This window comes from Grus americana, chromosome 21 (genome assembly GCF_028858705.1).
Source record: "Grus americana isolate bGruAme1 chromosome 21, bGruAme1.mat, whole genome shotgun sequence".
In the NCBI taxonomy this organism is placed as follows: Eukaryota; Metazoa; Chordata; class Aves; order Gruiformes; family Gruidae; genus Grus; species Grus americana.
This window is the reverse complement of record NC_072872.1, coordinates 4,967,355-4,988,082: the sequence shown is the minus strand read 5'-3', so window position 1 is coordinate 4,988,082 and position 20,728 is coordinate 4,967,355. Positions and strand designations below refer to the sequence as shown.

The following is a 20,728-nucleotide window of genomic DNA, read 5'->3' as shown; positions in this document are numbered from 1 at the left end:
AGTCTACGCGGCAGCAGGAAAGCCAAATATCCTCCTTCCAGCGGGGAGAACGCAGCAGCTGCGCTCCCTTCATCTGCCTTTACCGGTCCTTTGTGCTGTTGTGGGGCTTTTCCCCTCAGCCGCCCGCTGCCAAGCCCCCAGCAGCGTGCGAGCCTGTTTACACAAGTCTTTATGTCCGGGGATGAGCGAGTGGGTGATGACAAAGCACTGCAGTCGATGAATTCCCTTCAAAGCAAGATGGCTCACTCCCACAGCTTCTGCCTCTCCAGACACAGGGAAACGTGGCCTGGCTTGCCGAGGTCCCTTCCCAGGGACATCAGAGGGCACGGCAGCCCAGGGTGAGTAGCGCGTGCCACGGGCTCCCCCAGGATGATGACGCTGGACGCACGCAATGAGGCAGGGATGGTTTGTGCCCAGGGTAAGCAAACAGGAGGGGAAAAAAGCATTGGGTGTAGAATTGTTCTTACCCACGTTAGAGGCAGTAAAATCTACTTGGCAAGTCTCGAGATTTCACTGAGCTGAGCACGTCCTGCAAGGAACAGGGGCGATCCACCGTTCAATTGTAGGTTTGTCTCTTTTTAAAATCAACGCTCTAAGAAAAAAAAAAAATATCCTTTCTAACATTTTTGAATGACACAAAAATCAGGGAAGAAAGGTGAACAGGATGAAACATGGGCGCTGAGCAATCCAGATCATCAGCCCAGCCAGCATCGCGTTGTGGACGCATGTGAAGTCTCCGGGGACAGAGCTGTCCTCGCCAGGTGGGTGACCCACCGACAGTACCAACCTGACTAGGAAGGTTGCGGTACTGCTGCGTTGGACACTGTTGCCGCTGCTGGAAGATAGGGTCCTGTTCTGATGCCCACGATACTAAAAAATGAGTGAGCTCTATGGGTGGTTCAAAATAACCAACGCATTGGAAAACATGCCTTGCACCGCCAGCTTCAGTTTCTGAGGGTGAAGTTATGAACGATGTGCCTACGCCCTACCGGGGACTAACGTCTAGCAAGAAAGCCAAACGGTGAATCGTTTGGTTTCTCGTTGATTATAGAGGGATGGCAACATTCCTTTCTGTCCAGAACAAACTCTTTGAGACAGGGCCTGTACGAGACCTAGAAGCCAAGATATTAGGAAATTAATACGAAGAGCAGGCTGGGCTACAAAGCAGAAAAGTTACCTTTCCAAACCTAGAAATAGAGCCAGTGGGTAATGGGAGATCTTTCCCACTCCAGTCCTTTGCATCACTCCATTATATATCCTGTTACCTGAATAGCTCCCGAAAGTGCCACCTGCCTCTCCTCTCTGCTCATCAGTCATCTCTTCTGCCTGCTTCTCACTTCAGATCCGCTTTTAAGGCTGCCTGCTATTCTCAGAATAGCCTCCCAGTTCGTGTTTGCTAAGCTGATGCCTCCTTCTGCTCCAAAGAGTGCCGTCCCTGCAAATTATTACAGTAATAAAGACGCTGGCTGTGCTACATTTGCACTCTGTTATAAAGCACAGCTTTTCGAGTAGGAGCTCCATGGGGACAGTACAGAAAGGTGAGGAGCTATGCAGCAGGATTCGGGCTCTGATTAAGGAGCAGACACATCTCTTCCCCTCTCCAGCACTGCAGGTTTAGGTCTTGATTTTCAGCAATCAAATCTTGTTCCCTATTCACTTATCCCCTCACTCCAAACACAGACACAGAGTTACCAATCATTCATTTTTCTCCAACACACTTTAAATTCTTATCTACAAACCACAGTCCCGTGTTTCAGCACTTACCCATTCTGGTCTCTTTTCCTCCTTTGCGAGTAACCCCTTTCAACGCTCCGGCCTCGTTAGGTGGAGCCTGAATCCTCTGCAGCTGGAAGCACCTTGCTGATCTGGCCCAAATACTCTCTGAGATTTAACTTGAAAGCTTTATCTAGCTCTGGTTTGATGGGACAGGTGAGCGCGGCATCCGACATTGTGGGACTGATTTCCTGGTGTAGGAAGGAGCGTACAGTTCAACAGCAGCTGACTTTAGCTTTTGACTTTAGAGCTCAGGCAACATTCTCCTACCCCTGCCGTTTTGCATGCCGGTTCCTGATTATTTGAAGAGATGACACATCTGGTAATCATACCTGTAACAGTTCTCCATCATGCACTGACAACAAGGTGCGCAGTGTAATTAATTAATACCCGGGCTTCGTTTGCAGCGTTGTTAACCAGCTGAAGTAGAAGGCTCTTTTGTCAGAGCTGGGACCAAACTATTCATCTGAGCAGAGGATTCCAGCTCAGTGCACTACATTACTTTTCCCCGCAGGTTTATGTAGCTGCAGCCCAGGCGCCAGCCACTACTCACGTGTCATTTCATCGCCGCTGTACTGCCGTTTAGGGGTTTGTCCCTTTACGGCAGCCGGTGACCTGATTTGCCAGCTCTTTGTGCCTTCGGGTGCTTATTAAATGAGAATCGCCAGGTGGAAATACAGAGGGCCAGGTAGGGTGGGTTGAGAATTTGGACTTTGCTTTCTGAGGTACCAGGTGGGAAGCAGCCACGCTATTCCTTCCTGACATGGTTCTGCTGAAAAGCCTTCGAAAGCATTTTGCATATATTACAAGCTTGCCTCTTTGACAGAAGAGGAAAAATCCCTTGATAGGATTTATGTGTAATTAGCTGGTTTATTCGTTTAACAGGTCTAATTCAGAGATCAGCTGTGTGTGAAAAGTGCACCAGGTTTCAAATCTGCATGGAGCGCAACCAGCTTAGACCAGCGCCTTGTGAAAAGACAAATTTGTGTGAGAGGAGGCATTTACCGTGCACTGAGCTTGGGCTGGTAAATTCGGTATTTATAGCAAAGCTCTCCTTAAGAAGGGCTTGACAGAGGAGAGAAATCTCATAAGGAGAAACAGTTGCCAGCTGCCCAACAAAGGGATGTTCTCATGGCAGCAGTATTGCCTTTGTTTCGGCAGCCAGCTGCGCCTGCGTTTGCTTTCGGAGTCGCTCTGCTGAACGGGCCGTAGGGCCTGGGGAAGCCTAAGCTGGGGCTGGGCTCTGCGTCCAGGGGACGTTGGTCCAGGCTCATTGGGACACTGCGAAGCACCGCCCTGGCAGCAAACAGACCCCCATCCCTGGTGACGGGAGTTCACTGTTCCTCCTACCTTCCCGGCGGACGAGCTCACGGGACTGCAGGCCACATCCCCTCCAGAGAGGAGTTCAGCCTTTTGCGGCAGAAAACACCGCGCTGCCCAAGAGCCGTTCTTCTCCTCCCTCCGTGGCGTCAGTTCCAGTGAAGGTGCCATGGCCGCCTCCTTTCCCCCGTGAGGCGTTTAGCATTCCGGGTGCGGCAGCCTCTCCAGTCTTTTACAAGACAAGGTATTTTGGAAATGCCGACACCAGATGAGCCTTTCCAGTTAAAAAGCATTGATCAACAGACCCTGTGGAGGCCAGGCTTTCCCATCAAGTCCTCTCTGCACTAAATCCTTTCACAGCAATTACTCACAGTAGTACCAGGCAGACCTAACGTCTCCCAGCAGCGCTCAGACATCTCCGTTCTGGCGTTACTCCCCACAGGGCAGCCTCAGAGCCTTGTCCTCCGATGGCAGAGCCCATTCATATGGGTTTGTTTAGGGATGTAATGCACACCTCAGCATTTTACAGCACTCTACTTTGTAACAGCAGCTTTTGAAATGAAATCTGTTGGGTTTTCCCCAAATTAGAACTGAAGATGTTCCTTAAGATCCAGGGTTTAAGGTAAATGACACACACCCTGCGGCATCACTGGCTTTAAGCGTGCCGTTTCCATCTCACTGATGTAAAACCTAAGAGGTATAAAATTGACTTGCACCACCACAACGCACCACACGCAACTCCCACAGCGGGGCACTGTTGTGCTCCTCACAGATAATGGGAATTTCCAGCCACAGGCAATTTAGATTTCTGGAACTGAAAGACCAGTGGAATAGACCTTGAAATGAATCAGAAATTAATCTTTTCCTTACAAATCTGCCATTATAAAGAAACCACAAGCAACAACCTGCTTAAACAACCCCTCCCTCAGTTGTGCAGTAAGTTGCTTTTTTCTGGCAGGTAAGGGACTAGCATCACAACTCTGCTCCTTGCTCCCCCAATCCAAGGGTGCTGCTCCAGCCATAGAACCCCAACAGTGATGGAGCCACTCAGTCTCCTGCCAAACCCCAGGAAAAAGGAATTCCTCCTCCTCATCTCCACGAGCACAAGCACTGCCTGATAGTGCCTTTGCAGCCTCCCTCCCTGCCTTCCCTTCCCAGCACAGCTGCAACCTGAACAAAACAAAGGGGTTTGGAAATACAAGTATGTGCTCATGAGCCTTTTGTTGATGGCCATCTGCTCTCACACAGCTGGAAATCCCCTCAAGTCTTCTTCCCCCATGTGAAATATGGTACCTAGATACTAACAGGGTAAAAATGGAAGTGCAGCTATCAGATCAACTTTCAATTACACCTTCTTCTGAGTGCTGTTAAAGTACTGTTCCACAACTCCTGGTGAGCTACATCTTCTCATAGCAACACATCAAAATGGTGGTTACACATTCACTTTCAACACAGCTAACGCTGTGCCAACCCTCTTGCTAAAAGCCCAGGCAATTGCTGTATTTTCAGTAGTGCTGTGACAAGACCAACAAGCAGACATCTGCAACAGGCCATGACAAAGGTTAATCACAGCACTTGTTGTCAGGATACACCTCATCTTTGATAAATGAGGGCAGACCTCTCAGCTTTTTCTCTTCCCCCACAGGATCACAATTGATTTAGGGGTTTGAATTTCCAAACAACTAAATGTATCCTTGAAGGCTACCTCAACAGCAGGCATGTACAGTCAGCTAATTCTTTGTCAGTCTGTCACAAAGCAAAAGTCCTGTGTCCCCCCCGGCCACAGTGACAGCAGTCCAACAGTCCAACTCTCACTCCCTGTAGAACAGCTTTAAAAAGGATGTGGTTATGCAGAGGTAGGTACCCCTGCTCCTCAGTCTCCCCCAAAGTAACTCCAAGCCACACGTTGTTGGGTTGTTTGATGCTTTTATTTATCACATGTAAAAACACTACTATTTCTGTTTGCAGGTACACTCTTGCTGCACTGCAAGTCACACAGCTCCAAACATTGAAGACCAGACAGGCAGAGAGAGAAATCAAAAGTGTTTATGCCCAGAGTCACACAGTCATGATCCCAGAGGGTGTGTAATACACAGAAACCCCCCCAGGGACTGTTCTACGAAAGCAGTAGAGCATTACAAGTTAGAGTTGGTGAAAACACTAGGTGAAGGAATCATCTAGGGGGGGAAGAGGACCTGCAAACTGGTCTTTTTCCTTCAGCTGCCCTTATCTTTCTAGTACAGATAATTGTGATCTAAGCAGATGACTAGTGCCTTAAACCAGAACAGGGGTTTGCTGATCCACCTAGCTTAGTTGACACGTGGGTTCCTGAAGTTCCTTCCAGCAAAACGGGCCTTGCTGCCAAGCTCCTCTTCAATTCTGATGGGAAGGGAAGAGAGTGCTGGGTGTGAGCATGCAGTGCAGAACTCCTGCATTAGCACAGCTGCTGGCCTTGTGCTACATCACCTCAGCTACCTGGTGCTAAAGATCACAAGCCAATTCCCACCAAGCGACTTCAGTTACGTACATGTTTAACTGCACTGCTCAGGATCACCCAGCTCACATCACTCAAGCATTTCAAATGCTCGCCCAGGGGAACAACGCCATGCAGACAGAAGGACAATGTCTCATGTATCTAGCATCACAGGATGCTTTGTATGATGTTCCCCTTTAGCCTGTTATGGACATTACCTGTCAAACTCATCATTAGCCTACAGCCCACTCCGCAAGCACAGCACCAGCCCAAAAGCACCTCTGCCAGTGTCAGTTTATGCCCTTAAGCTGCAGAGTGTTTCGAGATGCAGAAGACCAAGCTGTGCCCCAAACACATTAGCAGAGCATCCACCCTGTGTCACTCAGCCCTTTCCCCCCATCCCCGGGAGTCTCACCTCAGCAGCTGGTTGTACTTGGCTAGACGCTCAGACCGGCAAGGGGCACCAGTTTTGATCTGACAGAAAAATCAGAACATTAGTAAAGAACTATAGCAGAAATAAGGCCACAGATGCCAACACAAAACTTCTGTTTAGAGTAATAAGCACAATCACAAGCTTTATTTCAGCATCAAGCTCTAATATATGTATACTCAAAACAGGACAGGGCTTGGGAGCAATAAAGATTGTTAATTTGCTAACAGCTTCAGTATCAGGAAATCCCGATACACCCACAGGAGTCAACTAAGATTTCTTTAAATTGGTGGTTAAAGGTGAGTTTACACAAGATAACATGTTCTCTCCTCACAGTCCCATTAGACAAACCAGCTTTAAATATACAGGAACAGCACATCCACATGCCTTAAGCCAGAGCAGACCCCATCTGCTGTGCAGCATGGCTTCATCACCATATTATCTCATCAAGCAGTAAGGCAAACCACAGCAGGTACAGACACCAACCTGACCAGTGCAGAGACCAACTACCAGATCAGCAATGAAGGTATCTTCTGTTTCTCCAGAGCGGTGACTCACCATCACACCCCAGCCATTGGACTGGGCAAGCTTGCAGCTGGAAGAGATAAACAGATGAAGCCTCACACCATGCCCACGTGCACAGCAGCCTTTGCTCTAGGGACACTGCCAAGCAGCAGGCATGCCTTGCTTTGGCAACAGAACTGCCCTTGGTACAGGTTAGGATCACGTGACAATACAGTGACAGAGCGCTGCTTTTACAGATGCTTAGATCCAGCAAAGGTGTTTGATGTGCCTATGTGACTTCAAGGCCACAAAGGTACAGGTTTACTTGCCAATATCCTCTACTAGTTAACAATTGTTCTCCCTTCACAGATACCAAATCAACAGATTTCTATTCCACTAGCTCTAGCCTATATGTTCATCCCCCTCAGACAATCCCTCCCCAGCATGGCCAAGAGGGGAGAACTTACGCTTGCAGGGACTCTGTCACAGAGCCAATCTGGTTGACCTTAAGGAGGAGGCAGTTGCAGGATTTTTCCTCCACAGCCTTGGCAATACGCTTTGGATTGGTCACAGTCAGATCATCGCCAACCACCTGGATGCCAACACTGCCAGTGAACTTCTTCCAGGCAGCCCAGTCATCCTGGTCAAAGGGGTCTTCAATGGACACCACTGCAGAGGGATACAAGGAGCTTTAAGACAATGCCACCGTGAAAGGTCTTGTCTGAAAGCAGTGGTACCGAAGTCCTGCAGCCACATACTACTGACTTCAAAGAACATTAAGACCCCCTAAAAAGACCCTGTTCACCCCACTCTTGATCCCTCTTATAAGGGAGGCTGCATCCTAACTCCTTCCTTCAGCAACCAACCCCTATTCATCACTATGACCATGCTTCTTGTTGATGAACAACTTACAGGGGTAGTTCTTGACAAAGCCCTTGTACAGGTCAGCCAGCTGATCAGGAGAAATGTATCTGCTGGGATCATCAGGGGATTTGAAGTCCAGGTCATACTTTCCATCACGGTAAAACTCTGAGGCAGCCACATCCATGCCAATAACAACCTTTTCAGAGTAGCCAGCCTTGCTGATAGCAGTCTTCAGCAACTCCAGAGCTGAAACATAGTAAGGTATTTCTGAGTTCCCACCAAATATCTTAACTCAAAAGCTATTAAATTTACCAACAACAGTACATTCACTCGGCAAAGAATCTTCATTACCCTCCTGGAAAGCCCAAAAGCTGCATGGAAAAGGTTCTTAAACTCTCTTACTTCTGAACTGACTGGAACAAGATACTACTTTAATACTGTTTTTAGCTTGTAATATCCTTGAGACACCATTACGGGATTCGTAATCTCTTCAGGCAGGACTACATGTCAGCCCAGAAAGCTTAATACTAGATGATACCACATCCGCTTTCAGCTTTATGTGTGTGGGCAGTAAGTAGTGACTGCACTTTAATCCCTTTTAGCTCCAGACCTGGTGTTGACCATGGAAGTGGTAAGCACCCAAACCCTGACAGGCAGCGTGACACATAGCCTGCCTCTGCACAGGGCACCCTCGCTTTGCCTCTACCTCTTCTCCACTTGCACTATGACATGCAGAAGAGGGAACGGAACTACTCAGTAGCAGTCTCTGGATACTACCCCACTATGCTACCCTGTTTGGCACAGCCCAAGCAAGGAAATTCAGTATGGTCATGGCCAGTAAGACTCTCCCAATCACCCCTGACTCAGAGGCAAGCAGCTGGGTCAGACAGACTATTCACAGCAGGAAGCTTTGGGTTTTTGCTGGTTTGTTGGGGTTTTTTTGTGGGTTGGTTTGTGGGGTTTTTTTAAGATGTTAATGTGGTACAAACTGCAAAAGCAAGTGCTGCCAGCAACACAAATTCCTTGGACTGTAACGGTCATTCGAGGTCATCCTCAATTATGTCTCCTAGGGTACAGATCTAGCAAGAGCTGCATGCAACTACGGGATTCAGAAACACCCCAATTTCTGGTACTGGCCCAGTATCTTCAGTGTCAGGCAATGCAGTTCAGCATTAGATTATTGTTGAAGGTGGCCTAACAGCTTTAAAGTAACAAGTAACTTAGAGTTCTAGTATTCTACTGGCTTATTAGCAGCTCCATTTCCGTAAGAGGCAGAAAAAACAGCTCTTTTGGTACAGTTTTTGTAGGAACAGGTATTTTGCTTTCCACAAGACAAACTGCCTCCCTCCTCCACAGTTTCTGAACAGAATTGTTTGTCTGCAGAAGTGGCAAAAGCTTCAACTTCCCAGGCAAGCCTTCATGCACTCCCACACATTACCAGGCATAGTTCAAACTGTTTTCCTCCTTGGTCAGCTGGAAAAAACAACTCCACTAAACTCTGACTACTGACTTCTGGGAAACCTGCACTGCCTGCAGACATTCCCACACCACTTTTCAAGTAGAAGAGGGTAAGATTCTCTTAAGCTGCTAGAGGAATGAAACAGTAATGAGGCACTGAAATGAAAGCCATGCTGTCAAGCTGCATGAACTGATGCTCAAGGGACTAGCTCTGTGGTCCTATACTGGAACGTACCAGTATAGCATCTTGGAAAGTTTGTCAGGATAGAAGCAAAGCTAAAAAACCAGCAGCAAGTCCTACAACCTACTGGTCTTGCTTTCCATTCATACTGGACAGATAGGATCTTCATTCTCTGGCAATCAGTTATGCCTTCTCCCACTCTTAGCTCATTCTTACCTTCTTTGTTTTCCAGGATGTTGGGAGCAAAGCCACCCTCATCACCCACATTGGTTGCATCCTTGCCATACTTCTCCTTGATTACATTCTTTAGATTGTGATAGACCTCTGCACCAATGCGCATTGCCTCCTTGAAACTGTCAGCACCAACAGGGAGGATCATGAACTCCTGCATAGCCAGCTTGTTGCCAGCATGAGAGCCACCATTGATCACATTGAAAGCCTTGAAGTAACCAGAAAGAAAAAGTCAAGTTAGCGATTTACCCTGAAACAGTCTAACAGCATTTATGTTAAGACTCTCCATTCTCTAGAAAACTTGATCCAAAACATCATGAAGCACCTGGTCAGATCAAGTCTTTAGCTGGCCCTATCTGGAGACTTACAGGAACTGGAAGAATGACTTCTGCATTTCCAGCAAGGTCAGCAATGTGACGGTACAAGGGGACTCCCTTCTCAGCAGCACCAGCTTTGCATACAGCCAGAGATACACCCAAGATGGCATTGGCACCAAATTTGGCTGCAATAGGAAGAAAGTGTTACAGGAATGTTACGTCTTCATGAAAAGACTCAGAAATACCAGCACCACGGTCTTAGTTATGGCAGTGCACAGCATATGCCATGCACTGCCCAATGTTTCTGATAAGGTAACCTAGAATTCTGTAAACCAGTCTTCATCTTTCCATGCCTCACTGCAACACAGAGCGCACTTACATTTGTTCTCCGATCCATCCATTTCCAGCATCAGTTTGTCAATCTTTTCTTGCTCCACAACGTTGACATTCTGCAGAGGGAAACAAGCAAAGCACTGCTTGACACCAAACACTGCTCTACAAACTCTCACCTACCCACTGCATTTTTATTTCCCTGGCAGGCACCAAAAACTGCTTAAGGGCAACTACCAACAGTTGAAGAGACTAGTCCTTGTCATTACCACACAGCAGCATCTTCTGGTCCTTTCCAGCAGACCAAGACTGACAAGTTGGACACATCAAAAGCTTGTTTTGTTCTTCACATTCAGAGCTGTAAGGCTATCATGTCCCTTGACTTCCTGACATTTACACTACTATCTGTCTGGCAGGGCACAGGAGAAAGCTCCAGTTTATGTCCCCTGTCCCTTTAGTGCAAGCTCAAAGACAACCAGATTGCTTACAACATACACCCATTTGTAATGTAGTACCTAATGTTTGGAATTGTTGCTAAGAACATGCAATTGCTTTATGCATTACCACTTAGTTTTGCACCATCCCTTCTAGCTAGGGCCGAGTGCCCACAAATGGGGCACAGGAATCTCACTCAAGCAGACTTTACAGGATCCCCTCAGACCCCCTTCAAATTAGCCAGCTTGGATAAAACCCAGTCCCTCCCCATCATTCAGCCACCCTCTTAAGCATAAAGCAACTTGTATCTTAACTGCACACCACTGAAGTTCCCAGGTGCTAAAGTATTTCTGCACACTACAACAGTAGGCTGCTAGAGATTGTTTTGATTAAGTGTTAGATATGTAGTAATTAAGTAAAGCAATTACTGTAGGTCAGTTTGTTCACATGCACTCTGATACACACACACACACACCCCCCCCCCCCCATGTAATACAGTTCCCATAACTGTCTCTAGGGAGACAACCCATCAGTTTGGGTGCACTGGACTGGCATTAACTCATGTTAGCAGAAGACAGATTGCTCCTACCTTGCTAATCAGTGCAGGCGCAATTGTTTTATTGACGTGCTCAACAGCTTTTGAGACACCTGGAAGGAACAAGCAAATCAGACACTGGTCAACCACACTGGCTATGCAGGCATTAGTAGGTGATCTGAGTAACAATAAAATCTCAAGAATACCACCTCATGCTATTCAAACCCCAATCCAACCTGAGCTTACAGCCAAATCTGAACACTTAAGAGAGGTCACATCAATTGAATGGAAGTTGTAGGAAGTAAGCATCATCTAGGAATGCCTGCTGCAATGTTAGTTTGCAAGACCATGCACTGGAGAAATTCGTCCAAGTGACAAGGTTGCACTGAAAACACATCCATTACCTGTGTACACAATGCTGTCGCCAGGAACTCGTTAACATATTTAACAGCTCTGGATACACCTGACAGAAGCGAAATGGACAAGAGAATCAAGGAAGAGATGAAGACTCAAAGCCAAAACCAAAGCCAGTCATGCAAGAAAAAGAAAAGGACACAAATAGGTAACAGACCTACAAGTTAGCAAGTGTCTGATACTGAGCAGCAGACCAGAAACAAAAGGGTTCGAAGGGTAGAGGAAACAGTGCAGTCAGCAAGGCTGTATTTGGTCTTTCCATCCAGGTTTCCATACTATTGCAAACACCATTGTGGACCCAAACCTTGACTGGCTGAATGACAGCATTTAGAAAAGGTTTTAGGATAGGCCACTCCTACCCTTTCATAGAATGGATGAAAAGGGAAAGAAAAAGGTTTCCCCAGAAGTTCAGCACACAGCAGCTCAGGCATTTCACTACCTGCTATGGTTTTGTAACACTACTAAGGCATCGCCTTAGCACATGTTTTAACACTTCAGACAACGTCTCTGTACCTGGATCCAGGCACAGAAATAGTCTGCTCTGCTTCAGACACGGAATAAAGCATGAACACAGCACCAGCCTTTTAATCTATGTGGACCCACCACTACGTAAACCAGCAGTTCCAGGACAGCTATCAATGTTACCCTAAGGAATATTGTCATCCCTGTGTAGTGTTTAAAGACCTCCAAAGACCTAAGCTTCGGAACTGGTGACTGCTAGTTAAGTGCACCCTGAACCACATTAATTGCCTTTTCAATGGTCTAAGCCCGCAGATTTATGTTACAAAATACCTAGCAGCTATCTGCAACTCATCCCATTTGGTGACTATTTTTTCATAACTCAGGTTAGTTCCCAGCTGACAAAAATCTTCAGCTACAATAATAGCCTGTTGTGGAAGCTCTGTCTACTGTCTAGTTAGTCCCATGAAGAACTGCCTGTAGGTCTAAGCACACACACATTCAGCACACTGAGGTAAGCACACATTTGCTCTTCTCAAGGAAAAGTGACCTAGGTAAACAGCATAAGTTCTTTGGAGTATTCAGTCATCTATGAGCTTATTCTGTGTTGAAGTAGTAACAACCATAAATCTTCTCAGACAAGGCTCTCCAAGTTCATTTCAGTAGTTATCCAACCTAACTGCTCTTCCTTAATAGGCACAAAATATTTCCGCTTCCTTTCACCTGACTGGCAGAAAAGTTTGAAGGTAAGTCACTCCCTCTCCCAGCAAAAAGCTAAGTTGATTGCATATACTTGGAAGGCATCACCAATGCTTTTACAACAGCAAGCTAAAAAGGAGTCCTGACTGTTGAAGCTCTCAGAACAGGCATAAGAATTACTATTAGGGTGTTTATTAGGTAATGAAGTCTTGTATGTGGCTATTCATTTTCCCCCATACTTGTTACCAAGCCAGTCTGGTGACTGTTGTGTTTAGTTTCCCTTCTGAACATACAATCAGTCCCTAGACAACTAAAATATTACACCACTAACACATACTTAAGTATCCTGGCTATCTGTAATGAAAGACAAAAAGCTAAAGTGGCTTGAGCTATTACGCAGTCTGAAACAAAAGCATCTTCCATGATTACCAGTGTGAAGCTGCACATTAGCCATGGTCAGCCATTGGCATAAACCTCAGGTTCAGGATTTAACATGCTGTGATCTAAGGAATAACAGTGCCAGAGCATTTAACAGTTCTTTGGAAGTTTGGTCTATAAAGAGATCTTGTGACCAGCTGCAGTAACACCAAGCCTTTTGGAGCAGGTAGTTTAGATGCTCTTACGACACACTACTCAAGTACTCTGTACTCCAACACGCACCGACATGCAGGGCATCAGAAGTGGCATAACAAAGCATGTTTGGGCATACTGTACTAGAGACATTACCACCTAGCTAGCATGCCTGAGCTCCATGCACCCACCTATGGAAGTACAGTCATCTCCACCACTATGCAGCTGCACTCTCCACACTGTCCCCTGGAAAATCCAGCAGTCTGTGCTTTACCTCTGCCCCGGCCACGCAGCCCACATGTGGTGTGCATTGCTATCATCTTACTGTTCATCTCCATTGCTTTTGCTTAATTGCAATGCCTTGTACAGAATATGGACAGCAGTAAAGGAGCCCATGTGTCCTCTGCTACAATCTGGCATAAACATATGCAGCAACACAGCCATTGTAACAGACCGAGCTGGGTACCAAACTTCAGGTTTACCTTTGCCCATGTAGCGTGTCTTGTCATTGTCACGAAGCTCCAGAGCTTCATAGATTCCAGTTGAGGCACCGCTGGGAACAGCGGCTCTGAACAGACCTGTTGCAACAGAAAGAACTGTCTTAGCACATTCAAACCCACAAGACATTCTCCACCCATACACCATCCCAACCTACCACGTACTTCCATCCCTAGAAATGGGATAGGTAATCTCTAAACCACATCTCTGCTCACTTATACAGTGATCCCCAAGAGGGGCGTCTGCTCCTTTACAGCATCACCAATTCATCAGTGTCTCCCTCATAGTGATCCAACAGCAAGGTGATTCACTCATTCTCTTACACTCGCATTTCAAGTGTTTGTTAGGAAAGTCATCCATTCCCTTCCAAAAAGGTAGCTTTATTCACTGAATCTTACTTTTGAGCTCAGTCTGGCAGGCAAGCTCTTAAATTCATCTAAAATATGGCATACAAGGGAGAATTAGGAGGCCTCCTTTGTTAATATGAGTTCTGAACTCTGACAACAGCACAACCACCCAGACAGCTCATTCTTCCGGCCACTGATGCTGAACCTTACAGGCAAATCAGTACAGCCGAATCTGTTCTGCCTGTGGCTCAAGATGCCAACTTCAGTCTCCAATCTTTCCCTTATCCCACTACAGCAAAGAGCTTAATAGGGGCAATCTCATTAAATGACTGCATTAATCTTTTGAGGCAGAAAGATCAGCTATTTAGTTAGTGTATTACAGCTATTGTGTTTGCTCATTCCACCAAACCAAACTGGTACATGTTTGCACAATGCCTTTGTCAGATCCTATCAGATATGGGATGAACAAGAAACAGACCAAGGGAAAGTCCTACAATAATTAAAAATATAAGATGTGAAAACCCAATTAGACAAGTTTAGTCATGCCTGAGTGCTTACGCAGAGAAGAAACCATTACCCAAGATTCAACTCTGCAGCAGACAACTGTTTCATTACACAAAGTGACTGCTAGACAAATCAAGAATTAAACTTCAAGTGCAGTCATACAGCGCTGAGGGAACACTGAAAATCATTAGCAGCTGCCTAAGGACAGGAATGAAGGCCTTGTTAACTCCGAATTTGCAGCTGCTATCCCAGTCTATGCTCAGGGCAAGGGGTGGAAGATAGGTTTGGATTAACACTTGCACAATTTAGACTCTAAGAAGCTGCACGCTTCAAGAAATCCTTCACTGCCCAGGCCAATATCTTAAGCTCAGCAAATTCATCCCAGTAGAAGGAAGTACAGGTTTTTCCTGTAAGTCCCACAGCAAGCTCAGCAACATGTTATATGCATGGAGGAAAGAGTAAGCACAATTCCACTGCTAGAACAGGACAGTTTGTAAGCTTTTGACTGCCTCTTCAGTTCTATCAGATACAAGAAAGGAATATACATCTACAGCTAAGGGCTCACCTTTGTTGGTAAAGAGGTCTACCTCAACAGTGGGATTCCCACGAGAGTCAAAGATTTCACGAGCATGGATCTTGAGAATGGACATCTTTAACACCTGAAAAGAAGAGTTTAGCATTAATCATAGAACAGTTTTCACTGGAAAGGATCTTTTCAAATATCATCTAGTTCGATGATATTTGCCCCTGTGGCAGGGGCATCTTTCACTATGTCAGGTTGCTCAAAGTCCCATTCAACTTGACTTTGAACACTTCCAATGATGGCGCACCCACAACTTCTCTGGGCAACCTCTGCCAGCGTCTCATCACCCTCAAAAAACATCTTCCTTGTATCCAAACTAAATCTATCCTCTTTCAATTTAAAACTTTCAGTTTAAACCTGTACATCTATATTCTTCAAATACAGCTCTGTGCAATGAATCTTTTCACAGCCATTGACTGCAGCACCAAGTTTCAGTGATAGCAATTAGATCACAGCTTTCTAGGTGCATAGGGGCTTCCACCTCCTCCTGTTTGTTACCCATGCTGCATGCATTGGTATAGTGATACTTTAGTTGGGCTACCAACCCTGTCAACTTTAGAACAAGCCTGTATTCCTTTGAGGCATTTCACAATTGTTTCCCTGTTGGTTCCTAATATATCAGCAGCCCCTGGCTCTTTGTTACTCAAAACTCCATCTCTTTCCCCCACTAAGTCAAGTTTAAAGCTCTCCTTATAAGGCTGGCCAGCTTGTTGCCAAAAATGCTCTTGCTCCACTTGGTCAGGTAAATTCTACCAGCTCCCAAAAGACCCAGCTTCTCAAAGGCTGATCCATAATCATAAAAGCCAAAGCCCTGAGTATGGCACCAGCTAGGCAGAATTTATCTGCTCCTTCCTGAACCCCTTCCTCTGACTGGGAGGGTAGCAGAGAACACCACCTGTGCTTCTGTTCCCTTTAACACTGCTCCAAGGGACATAGTCTCCTTTGATGTTTCTAAGTTACCTCATTGCAGTATCATGGGACCCTACACAAAATACTAGGAGCAGATGATAGTTTGTATGGTTCATCAGCCTTGGTAGCCTCTCAGTGATGCCACAAATGCAAGCTTCTGGTAGTGCAGTGAACTTCTCTAGAGAAACTGTCTGAATGGAAAATGGGTGCTTCAGAGCCTCTCAGTAAGGAATCTTCAATTACTATTGCCTTACAGGCTTCTCTGGTGGCACCAGTTCTGTCTAATGCAGGTGTGTGGCTGGATCAACTCTGCATGGTTTGTTTTTCCTGGATCCTGTCTATTACTCACATGCTCTTCATTCATCGACCCCAGAGCATTATGTCTGCTATGCAGGTGCATTTCAGAGGACAGGGGAAGGTTCTTCCACCCCAACTGGAGACAAGAGTCCAGTCTCCATCTCATGAGTTACTTGCACCAGTTAGCTCAGGGCTGGATTCAAGCTCTCCTTCCTCGTGCACAGCATTAAAGCAGGGCTCAGCCTGAGACACTGCACAATACCAGGTATCTTTCTCCTGCTCACATCCCTGCATACAAGATGAGCCAAACAGGCAGTGCAGTAACACAGCTACTTGTTCAAGGAGTTTTTCCCCCCATAGTTGCACTTGCGGCTATGACATCTACTGCTGCCTTCCTGTGCCAGGGGGACTTTCAGATACCAAAACTCCATGCAACCTAAGGTCTGGACAGCTATTCCAGTCCTTGGGAGGACTGTTTGGGTGGAGACAGAAGCACAGGTAAGCTGTAGTGCTTCTGTTTGGGTTTCAGCCACAGCCTTGCAGTTGCAGCAAGCGGACACCATTTCCTTTCAGCAGGTCACAGTCTCCTTGTAGTTCTTAGGGGAGAAAAACAAAAAAGAAGAGTCCACCAATAATGAGGTACATCTTTTGAAAGACATCATCCTTCTAATTCCCTGGAGACCTCAAGCTTCTGGGTAGGCTTGCACAGCCACCAGGTGAGTTTTGGTGACCATCAGCTGCTGCATAAACCTGCAGGTTAGCAGAGCAGGCAGCAGCCCAGTCACCGGCACACCCTTCCCACAAGAGCTGCCATGCAAACTGCTGATGCTGCTCCCAAGAGATCCCACTCCCTATCTCCATGCCCTGGTTGCTGGTGCTCCCTAGAGGCATCCAGCAGCTTAAACTGGCCACTGGCATCATCCAACTCTCACTGCCCCACCCCATCCAAGACCTACCACCTGGTCCCTCTCCCACACAGCCCAAGGGTGCCACGGGTGCAGAAACCCCCTCAGACACCCCCCCTCAAGGATCTCATATGAGCCTTGCACTCCTCTCAGCATGCCACAAGTGCTGCTGCTACCACCAGCTTGACATTTATATCCTGCAGTAGCACCTGTGGTCATGAGAACATTTCTAAAACATCATGCTATTTCAATTGGGAAAACTTTTTATACTTGGTGAAAGTTAGAGTTGTATGTTGAGAGGAGAAATCTCAACCTAGGTGGGAGGAACAATGTAGAATCAGAAGCCTTGTTTCCAAGAGATCTAAGGGAATGTCACCTCATCACTTAAGAGCAGCCAAGCAATCCTAATACAGGAAGTCTCTGCTACCAGTTAGAACTCTGATAAAAAGACTAAAGCACAACAGTTCTTAGTATGCACAGCAGCTGTTCAGAGCCAAATGTAACCTATCTTGAAATAGAAACAGACAGTCACAGCTCTAATTAGGAACTTGTATTAATAGCTACAGCCTGTCTTGAGTATTTACAGGAATAGCTTTTCCTCTTAAAAGGAAGAAAAATCACTACAATCTTTTGAATACTTTCTTCACCCCCCCTTCTCACACATGTATACACTTTTTCTTAAGAAAACTGCAGTAAGGAATGGCTTATATAAGCTCAGCTGCATTTTAAAAATCAAGTTAGACAAACGCCTGTAAGCCATCAACTGGCACCAAACCCAGCTCATCTGCAGAGAAGAAAGATCAGCCTCAGAAGTAGAACTATCTGGAAGATGGCTTTTTGGCAAGCCAATATGGGTGGTAACCCTGTTTACAGAAATGGTCATGAATCTCTCTGCCATTACTACAAAGTTAAGAAAACAGGACCTTAGAAATACTGCTGCTTGTAAGGGGGGGAGGGTTAACTTCATACACTCCTTCCACAGGAATTTTTTCCCTCCCCATGTTAAAAACATGCGTAGTCATTTGGTTTGTTCTCTTGGCTTTGAAGAGTCCCTTCCAGATGTCCTGCCGCTAAGCGGCACATTGTATAAGGCACAGCTCAAAGATTTTACATATTGCCTGCTTTACACTAAGACAGATGATACGACTAACCTAAAAAGACAACTTAGTTCAAGCTGGCCTTCATGCTGCCACTACTTAACATTTATCAGTAAATATACAAGTTAGAAATAAATCCCTGCGACTCTCCAGTTATCAGCCCCATCCATGCTAACACTTATCTCTCTGCACAAGCACTGAGCAATGGCTAACGGGAAAAATCCTCATTTATCTGAAAAGTGCTTTCTGAGCTTATTAGGCAGGCCGCTGCTATGCCTTACTTTCATTTTCAAAACCAAGGCTTTGCCACAAAACATTAGATGCCTTATTCTTTGAAACCACAGCCAGCTCACAGGAAGTCTCTCTGCAATGCAAGGAGTGTTCGCTCACATTCACAAAGATGATGGCACTTCAGGAATACACACTGCAAGACCTTCCATGGGGAAGGTCTGCCAGGTTTGACATTACTCAAGCGTCCTTGACAAGTGACCTATCCAGTAGTCCCTCCCTTTTCTTTACCCGGAGGCATTTCACAGCAGTGTGCCATTCCAGAAATTCCTCACACTTTTTTCCCCTCTCCTCATTTGCAAACCCCCTCACCTCTGTGTTCAAGAAACAGTTTTCCCACTGAGCTATTCCTGGGTAAAAATCTGACACTGTTTAGCTCATCACAAGCTGAACATTGCATGTTCTGCCTCAGTCAGTTCAGTCAACTCATCAAGAAAGGGAGAGTCAGTCCATGCACAAATCTAGCTGTGGAAATGCTAACTTAATGCAAGAGAGCTCCAGACCTTTGTACTCAGCGATGGAGCTAGCCAAACGCAAATACCAGACTGGTATTTAATGCATGCATTGCCTAAACCTTTTTTTGTACTATGATCTGCTGGCAAGGTCAGTGTCTCCCTTTAGGGGAGGAACCACAGACACTAGCTTTCCTGACCTTCCCGTGAACACGTTATTACCTACTTCAAGGCTAAGTTACAGCCCAATGTGCCACTGCCAGTTCTGAGTACTAACCACTATCAACTGAAGTCCAAGAAATCACCACTTACTCCCTATCTAATCCTGTGCTCTGCACAGGGAATGCAGTACTCCAACACCAACGCAGACTACTCCAACTTCAAATAGATTTTGTTTACAGCCAACTTTATCACCAAAAGCTGTACTTGTGATCAATTTTGCAGCCACGTTTCTCATAAGAGAGTTAAGACTGAGCACTGCAAGCATCTGAATGGAGACTAAAAAACAACAGTAAAGTTTGGCCACAGAAAGAACTATCCTAGTTAGTGTCTTATTACAGACCTGCCATGCAGTTTTCAGTGGAAGTCTCACATGACACTTAAAGGTCCTGTAAGACTCCAACTCTCATACCATCACCACTCTGATAAAAGCTTACTGCTCATTAGACCTTTGGTCTCGCTGTATTAGATCCCAACATCAATTCTACTGCTGAAGCACTCCTAAAAACTGGACAAATATGGACCAAAGGCACCTTCCAATCCTACTCCTTTGTGTTCCACGTGGTTTTAATTCACCTCGATGCTCTGCAATGTGATGCAATGTGTTTTAAATAATGCCTCGCAGGGAGTAAGTCACAGACACGTTGAACCACTTTCTCTCTCGTTAATAAGATGGAGGCCTGAAACTGTATTGCCTCAATCTGTGGCTTTGGATGACAAACTTCACTACTTCCTGCCAGGCTCACAAAGTCATAGCCCTGCCCTGTGACTCAGCAGTCAAGTAACGGAACAGGAGAAAGACCAAGATCCTCTCCTGCAGCCTTGCACGAGGCAAGCTGGGTAAGAGGCAACTATTTTTTTCCCCACATCTTAACATCCAGAGATGCACATCAAGTTGCCAGGTGCAACTCCCCCCAAGTGCTGCCTTGAGATAACCAGCACTTAATTAACCCCACTGGGAGACCTAAGATACATATATGTGAGTGCAACATCAAACATTAAATATTTGAGATGCGAAGCTGAAGGACATCCACTGCCACTAAAGAGGGGAAGGTCCAAATCACGACACACAATCCAAGCACAACTGTTAATGATTAAGAGAAAGAGGTTAAACCCTGCCTTTTAAAGAAGCCTTGACCCACCATACTCCCCAGAAGATTCTACCCACCGCCACACCCCCCCCCCCCACGCACGCCGCCGGGGCTATGGCCGGCGCAGGCCTCCCCCCACCCCCGCGATGCGGCTGGCGTGCTGTGCGGAGGGAAGCACGCCCACAGCGCCCAGCACCCGCTCGGAGACCACCTAGGCCCGGCCCGGTCGGCAGGCAAGGCCGGCGCGGCCCCATCTCACGGGGGCGGCGGGGGCTCCGGAGCTACTGCCCAGGGAGGCCGGGGGAAAGGAGAGGGGAAACCGCGGCCCCACCGGGACCTCTCGCCCCACGGATAACTGCGGGGGGGGCTGGGCCACTGAGGCCACGCACGGCCAGCAGGCCGAAAGGCCCTGCCGCCGCCACACTCACCTTCGGCCCAGCAGCCCCGCTCCGCAGCACAGCACCACTCACCGCCTCACCTCTGACTGGGAAGGAGCAACTGCGCGGACGCCAGGCTATAGCCCACCCCATGCAGATGAGCCTCCC

General features: G+C 46.6%; 1 protein-coding gene across 2 annotated transcripts; it reads right to left on the bottom strand.

The window, feature by feature from the left end:
• Positions 1 to 5,002: 5,002 nt before the first annotated feature.
• On the bottom strand, positions 5,003 to 20,728 carry ENO1 (enolase 1). 2 transcript variants are annotated; one of them, XM_054849453.1, is made up of 12 exons: positions 20,612 to 20,728; positions 14,908 to 15,001; positions 13,476 to 13,571; positions 11,256 to 11,314; positions 9,931 to 10,000; positions 9,603 to 9,736; positions 9,220 to 9,442; positions 7,413 to 7,610; positions 6,968 to 7,169; positions 6,483 to 6,591; positions 5,982 to 6,040; positions 5,003 to 5,472 (listed from the first exon to the last, which is right to left on the bottom strand). In XM_054849453.1, the coding sequence occupies exons 1-12, from the start codon at positions 20,711 to 20,713 to the stop codon at positions 5,403 to 5,405; spliced, it is 1,416 nt and encodes a 471-aa protein (XP_054705428.1). In that variant the 5' UTR covers positions 20,714 to 20,728; the 3' UTR covers positions 5,003 to 5,402. The 2 variants fall into 2 exon arrangements, with proteins under 2 accessions (XP_054705428.1, XP_054705427.1); XM_054849452.1 differs by lacking the exon at positions 11,256 to 11,314 and adding an exon at positions 10,906 to 10,964.

Coding starts and splice junctions, on each gene's coding strand:
- ENO1 (XM_054849453.1), bottom strand. CDS start 20,713: ATGGGGTGGGCTATAGCCTGGCGTCCGCGCAGTTGCTCCTTCCCAGTC. Junction 15,002..20,611: donor GCGGGGCTGCTGGGCCGAAG/GTGAGTGTGGCG, acceptor TCTTCTTTTCAG/GTGTTAAAGATGTCCATTCT. Junction 9,443..9,602: donor AAGTCATTCTTCCAGTTCCT/GTAAGTCTCCAG, acceptor GGTTACTTCAAG/GCTTTCAATGTGATCAATGG.